Source organism: Manihot esculenta, chromosome 7 (assembly GCF_001659605.2).
Source record: "Manihot esculenta cultivar AM560-2 chromosome 7, M.esculenta_v8, whole genome shotgun sequence".
Lineage (NCBI taxonomy): Eukaryota > Viridiplantae > Streptophyta > Magnoliopsida > Malpighiales > Euphorbiaceae > Manihot > Manihot esculenta.
This window is the reverse complement of record NC_035167.2, coordinates 960,008-967,682: the sequence shown is the minus strand read 5'-3', so window position 1 is coordinate 967,682 and position 7,675 is coordinate 960,008. Positions and strand designations below refer to the sequence as shown.

Sequence of the window (7,675 nt, the reverse complement as noted above, 5' to 3'; positions counted from 1 at the left end):
CAAGCCCTTGAACCCTTTTTTTCTAAGCAATTGGGGTTGGAGGAAACATGGCTAAGTGGGTGGTGAGGATTACTATTTTCTTACATCTAATGATTTTATTTGATGGGTTGTCTTTGAAAATTAATTTGGTTGAATAATTAGAATAGGGTTTGAAGTTATCTTCTTGATTGCTCCATGGAAGCTTCTGTGCTTTATGGACATGTCAACTTCATTTCTTAATTTGCTCATCATATCATCTTATGCAAATTTGAAAATCTTGACTTGGAAAATTAGTCTTCTTATTCTCTTGTCCTTTGTTGACTCATAATTTTTTTTTTTTATTTTTTGCATTTTATTGCTCTCATTCCTTTCACTCTATTTATTATTTTTTTAAATAAAAAAATACCCCAGTAAAATTAAATTGGGAAGAACATTTAAGAAAAATAATATATATTAAATACTATTGCAAAAAGATTATAAAAAAATATTTAATCATTTTAGAGTTATTATAACTATTTTAAATTTAAATTAAATTTTAATCAAAACTCATCTTAATTGATGTGATAATTCATGCATTTCTTTTTTACTTTATTTTTTTTTTCAATTTATAATTTTTTCTTGTCAATCTAAAAGGAAGATATATATTTGTTTCTGACAAAAATAAAATAAATTTCCATTTTCTTCTCTAAGTAAAAATTCAAGAACTAAGGAACCTTGTCTTGATAAAATTTCCATTTTCTTCTCAACATATATTATAAAATTCCAGAAATAAGAACATAGAAAGGAAAGAAAATAGATATTTTTCTATCTTATGGATTTTTTTTTTTTTTGAATAGTGAATTGGACCAATTGAACCAAAATGTTTACATTCAAATTAATTCCACGTGATCCAAAACTCTAGATTGAATCCTAACGATTCAAGGAACTGATGGGCCTTCCTCCATTACTAAGTTCTATTTCCTTAAATGAGGTCCAATTCCTAAGCCATAGAACACATATTTGATTCTCGGGAAAAACTTGTCTGCATTCTGTCTATTATAAACTTAAATCACATCCAAGTGAATCTCTAAATAAAAAAAAATCTGATCAACCATTTTATATTAATATTCTGAAATCTAGAAAATAGAGTTCATAATATGAATATAAACTTAAATAGAGAGGAAAACATTTATCTCATTTTATCCATTTTTCTTTTATCTACTAATAATATCTAATGGCCTCTTTACTACAGTGTCACATGTCTCTATCACTTAGATCCGTACGTATGGATGTGTCAAACCTCTCCTCTCTCCACGCCAAAGGGTCATTTAATTCACCCGATGTGCATGCAGATAGGACTGCAAAATGACTAGATTTGCCATTCTTCCTCACGTTACATCACACGTCACATCACCAGACTGAATTGCTTGTTGCTGAATTTGGACTCGCAGTCAACCCAACTTAGCCTGTGTGTTTGGATCAAGACTTGAAATGCAGGATTGATCAGCTAAAAGGAGTTTCATGGACTTTGGATCTGCATCATTTTCTTAGGCCTGGTCTCGCTCAGAGTAGATAAAACCCGGCGGTCATCATATATATTTTAGATTCCTAATGGACTAGATCCACCTAAAAATTTCTATTCTTTTATCATCCCAGAAAGCAGTAACTTAGGCCACTGCATTTTTTGTTTTTTATTTTAACATCGGAAGGCCACTGCAATTGATGAAAGAAATGAACACAACTAATATTATTAAGATACATCAAATATGAACTTGAGCCAATCAAGCATCCATCGACAAACTAACAAATCTTAACCAGACAATTTATTCTGCCTCAGAAATCTTCAAGAGTATATGATATGCACATATTTGCTGAAAGGGAAATAATATTCAATATAGTAATTGCATTCTGCATTGAGATCCCATCTTTTGCCTATACTTCTCTCATATTTTGCATTCTTTGTACAAAATGAGTAGAGGTACCTAATTACCTATTGTCGACGGAAGCCAGGTGACTCATGGTGGAAACATCAAAACCTGGTTACCAGAGATGTTGAACTTCGCGCATTTCACACAAGTACCAGTTGGATAACACCAAAAGAGTTTTCCATTCATTGCTTGTACATAGCAGCACATAGTAGTGTTACTAGTATATGAAAACTTCCCTCATATATCACCAGGCTGACTTTGTGAGCTTCCTAGTGCTTGAATTCTGAAAACTTTTCAGCATATGAAAGACATGAACTTGATACAGCTTCTCAGAACTGAAAGATGCAGATTGGATCAGCCAACGTTGGAAGTATCATGGAAACAAACGGCCTATTGACTCCTCAGTGAAAAGAATCATGTTTGTCAACCATAGGCTGATTGAGGAAGCAATCTCACCCTGTTACAAATATTTGAATAAAAAATCAAGTGATACAATCGACTCTACTGAACCAAGGAGAAAAAAAAAGGTAAAAGCAACTTTTGTGGCCAAAAAACAAACGCAAAAATTCAGGCTCTGAAAGATTGCTGGTTTCTGGAATGCTTTAGCGTTGACAAGGTCGTAGCCCATGCCTCGGTCATTAAAACCAAATACATGTCTCATTTTGTTGGCCTATCCAAGATTAAAGTGTAAGAACTAAAACGAACAGCCAGATTGTAAGAATTCAACACTTGTCGAAACTGACTTTGTATGGGCCTCAACCAATCATGAATCACCTTTTGTCCTTCCATTGTCCCTGCCCCTCTAGCCTAGAGAAAATATGGTAATCAAATCTTTCCTCATTGCTTATTTATTCACTTTTTTTTTCACCGGCTCCTTTGGGATTTTGCCACCATTCATGCAAGCATTCTTATTAAATAGGCGCTCTATGTGTGAAAGTAGCATTCCCCCTGAATTGGAGGTATTATTTTTATTGAATTTGCAACAATACATAGAAAATTTGTTGATAAATACTTTTTCAATTAATCTTATCATATTCTTAAATCCCACTTTCTTATTTGGTACAACATAGAATGAAAGGCAAATACAAACAATGTTCACAAATGCATATATTTAGATGTTACATTATCCACATGCCAAAAGGTTTTCATTGTAGGATATGTTTTTACCTTCTTTATTTTCCTCCCTTTATTTTTCATTCGTTTTCTCTTTTGGAAGGTTATTATTGCCGTATCTAGTACACCACTAATGAAAGTAGTTAGTGAGAACTGATAAGAGGGAAGTCAACTTACAAAAGCTACCAGTTGCAGAAGTAGTCGCATGAAAGGAAATTTATTTTAATGTTCTCACCTCATTAATTTGAATTGACTATTTCTGAAGGATGTTTTCCCATTATTTCCATAACAACCAAGTACTAGGCTTCGATCATCCTTGTACCTGAGTAAATAAAATAAACAGGTAAGGAATATCCATGTGTGTTGACTTGCCTGCAGTATGATAATTCATTTATCATGAAAATAATATTAAAATTCATAAACAAAACATTTTGAGGTTCAATTCTTAGCAGTCCTACGAATTTGTAACCTAAATTAAGGCCTAGGATTGGAACTGATCTTGAGAGGTAAGAGCTATTCTGTGACCAACCACCCTCATGGATTTAAGCAGGCAATATAGCATACTTCTATTGCTCAAAACATACAGTCAAGCTAATAGGAAACAAGGGATGGCAACAGACAAAATAATAATAATAATTAAGGGTTTAAACAACTTACTAGTTTAAGAAGAAATTCTCACAAAACCAACAGATAAAACTATTAGAATGTACAAGGAACCCCAAGTTACCTGAATTTTCCTTTATCTTGATAATCTTCTTTTCCAAATCTTGAGCAGCTTCAGTCATTCCATGGCTATTATATGCTTGGATCATGGTTGCAAAAGTGATACTATCAGGCTTGCATTCTCTTTCCTTCATTGCCAGAAATAATTGAACCATCTTCTCAATATCACCAGCCCGACCATAGGCATTGATGATGCAATTAAAGAATGGAGTATCTATTACTACATCAGAGTTCTCTACTTGCCTCAAAATTGAATCAACTTTCATTATAAGCCCAGCTTTGCTGTAAGCATTGACAAGAGAACAGTATGTAACAGCATTAGGCTTCATTCCTTGATGCTTCATTGTTTTGAAGTATTCATCCATCTTCTCAATATCTCCAGCTCTTCCAAATGTCTCAATAATAATGTTATAAGTAACAACGGTTGGAGAGAAGAACCTTTTCTGCATAAATTTCATAACAGCCTTTATCTTCTCATACAAGCCTGCTTTCCCGTATGATCTTATCAGGATATTAAATGTCTTTACGTCTGGGCTTAATCCCATTAACTGAAATTCATTATACCATTTCTCCATCTTTTCTATTTGTCCACTATTCCCATAGGCTCCAATAACAGAATTAAATGTGAAAATATCTGGACTGGAGCTGTCGCTTTCAATCATATCCATCAATGAATTCTCCATTTCTTCAAACATTTTAGCCTTACCATATCCATTGATAATAGTGTTAAATGTTACAGTGCTGCATTCTACTCCTAGATATGACATCTCGGCAAGAATTCTTCCAATCAGATCAAAACGGTGGAGTTTACTGCAAAAATTTAAAAGGGCAGAATATGTATATACATCTGGCTTGCAGTTAGAGATGGATTTCATATCATCAACAATAGAAAATGCCTTGTCAAGCTGACCACTTTCTCCATAAGCACTTACAAGAGCAGTGTAAGCATCAACAGTGGGTTGGAGGCCTTCAGACTGCATGATCTCAAAAAGCAAGCTTGCCTCATCAGGTTGCCTGCACTTTCCAAGCATCATCAATAACTTTGTGTATGTTCGGCATCTTGGCTCATACCAGTGCTGGTTGCGGAGAAGCTCAAAAATCTAAAAAAGATGTGCAAATTCATTTCAAAAGTAGTTAGAGACTACAAAGAATAAATGTACACAATCTAAATCTAAAAAACATTTCACAACTCATATAAACTTCTTAGAACAAGAATTGCCAAATACAGCAATTGAAATAATAATCACATAATAATAACCAAAAACTTAATCCCCTTTCTGGTCTAATTATGCATCATAAAAGCAATATAATGATTTTTAAGCTTAGTTCAGACTCTAGCTTGGCAGTTTAATCTTTATAGCAAACACTCAGCAATGGAAAGAGACCCAGAAGTTCAAGACTTTCATAAGAAGCATTACATAACTGAGCAAAAGCAGAAACACATAAAATCATCATAGACATAGTTGTTAAATCGAGAATTGAAATCTTCGTTTCATGAATTGAGAATTGAGAATTGAGAATCGAATAGAATCATAAGATTCACTAAAACTTCCAAAAGGCAATTAAAAATAATATATGTTCTAAAAATAAGTAAAAAAATATATCATAATGACATATTTTGATAAATATAGAATTATTATTCTATTTAATTTCTTCATAATATAATAATATGTATGAATTACGTTATATAATTTTTTGGTATAAATTATGAACTTTAGAATTATAGAGAATAGTTATCGTTATACATATACCGAAATTCTCATTTAAATTTGATCAAATAATTAAATAGTAAAAAAGATAGTGTATTAGAATATTATAATTTATAAATATAAACCGTCATAACTTAACCGTTATAATTATCAAGTAAATTAACTGAAAAGAAAAAGACAAGAAGAAGGAGAGGGAAAGAATGGTTGATGGAAGAAAAATAGCTAAGGAAAGGTTTTATATACATTTTTTATAGCAAAAATTAATAAGATCTTAAATTTTGAAAATATAAAGACTAACAAACTCTTTTAAATAATTTATTCCATCAAGTGAAAAGTTATTTGATTCACGTTATTCAATATCAACTTTTTTATTTAGTCACAATTCATGTACCCTAAAATTTGAATTGCTAGGATGAAGAATCGAATCAAGATCCTAATATTCGAATCAAGAATCATAAGATTCTGGTACATTTAAAATTTACCCCATATATTCGAATCTATTTGTTGGATAATAGGTTGGAATCATAAGATTTGAATAGAGAATAGTAAGATTCTGACAAATGTGATCATAGAGAATTAATTAAAGAAGTTCTCGCAAATCACGAAAGCAAACATATGATGACGATCAACTTATCTGAAATTGAACACAAGGTGAAAGACCCAGAAGCAAACAAACAAAATAACCATCAATCATATAAGACAGAACCCAGAAATGCAGAAACGAAGGGACTTTATTATCTTCAGCAGAAACACAAACAACGAAAAGCAATAAATTACTGCCCAGCAAACCTTAAGAGCAGATTCCCAACGGTTCTCCTTAATAGCGTCATCAAGAGCCTCCAAAACAGCCCTAGGCCAAAGCTTATTATACTTCTTCGAGTTGGCTTTCCGTTCTATGGCCTCTATAGCAGCATCAGTTCTGAGAATCCGGGATAATTCCTTCTTTGGTTGCCTCTGGATGCCCACTGGTACCAAGTCAGAACTCAATTTCGAGGACTGGATAGTAAGAAGTGGTGGGCCGTGATGAACGCTAAGTTCTTTGAAGAATTTTGTCAAATGGGTAGTAGGTGGTGTGGAAATGGAGTATGACCAACAAAGGGATGTGCAAGAAAGGGAGTGCGACTGCATTGCGGTAGATGTGGGGAGTGCTTGAAAGCTGTATTCATTTCAGTCGAGAGTAAAGAGGCGGTAGATTCATTGAGATAGTGGTGGAGGATTACCGTTAACCGTTATCCGCTAAATTATGGATTTGGGGATTAGGGATTGCAACCTTGAATATAAGCTGAATAATATGCCTTACATCAATTTCCCCCCCCAAAGCCTTATTATCAAATTAGTCAACCATATGCTTTGGTTCTGGCCAAAAAAAGAAAAAAAACTTTAATTAGGGTGAGCTAAATTCGATTTAAAAATAATTGATTAAATTAAATTAATTTAAAAATTGAGTTTATTTTTTATTTAATTTATTTTTTTTAAATTTTAATTATTTTAATTCAATTTAATTTTAATCAGTAAAATTAATAATAATAATAATATTATTAATTCAGTCTTATAATTATTATTTTAAAGAAAAAGACACAGAGATTGAAAGTTGGTAGTCAAATGATGATGTGCGTGTAGGTATCGTATTCATTGCTTGCCTTGACAATTGTTTTAATAAATTAATAAATAATAATAATAATAAAGAAAAAGTTGTCCACGAAAATGGAATCATTCCATTCAACTACCAAAACCATCACAACTTGTGATTAAGAAAAAATATGCTGATTAATTGTATGGAGACGGTGCCGCATGATTTGTAAAAATATTAAATATTTCTATTTCAACTTCATATAATATTAAATATCTAATAAATATTTAAATATAGTAGTTATTTGGCACTAAAAATTAATTTAATACCTAAATTTAGCATACATTAATCATAAAAAATAAAATAATTAAATAAATTATTAAACTAATACAATAATCTGATTTCCATTAGTGTTGTATCATTATATTGAAAATATGCAGTTATCATTTAATTATTTATTTATTATGATTTATATTTAATAAAATAAATTACTATTATTATTGAATATATTACCTAATAATAATAAGTATACCTAAAAAAAGAAAAAAAAATACATGGGAGCTTATCTATTGGATTTATTACATGTATTTTTTCTTTTTCATACAAAATGCATCCCACTTCTTATAATTTAGAATAATTTTCAATAAAGTGCTTAAATTTAATAAAAATTTATA

At 31.5% G+C, this 7,675-nt stretch overlaps 1 protein-coding gene across 2 annotated transcripts; it reads right to left on the bottom strand.

The window, feature by feature from the left end:
• Positions 1-1,677: 1,677 nt before the first annotated feature.
• Positions 1,678-6,747, bottom strand: LOC110619443 (pentatricopeptide repeat-containing protein At3g53170). Of its 2 annotated transcripts, none has more exons than XM_021762893.2 (4): positions 6,221-6,747; positions 3,727-4,822; positions 3,235-3,321; positions 1,678-2,343 (listed from the first exon to the last, which is right to left on the bottom strand). In XM_021762893.2, exons 1-3 carry the CDS (start codon positions 6,557-6,559, stop codon positions 3,299-3,301), a joined length of 1,458 nt encoding a protein of 485 aa, XP_021618585.1. In that variant the 5' UTR covers positions 6,560-6,747; the 3' UTR covers positions 1,678-2,343; positions 3,235-3,298. The 2 variants fall into 2 exon arrangements, with proteins under 2 accessions (XP_021618585.1, XP_043814481.1); XM_043958546.1 differs by having other exon boundaries at positions 1,678-2,221.
• Between the last annotated feature and the right edge of the window lie 928 nt (positions 6,748-7,675).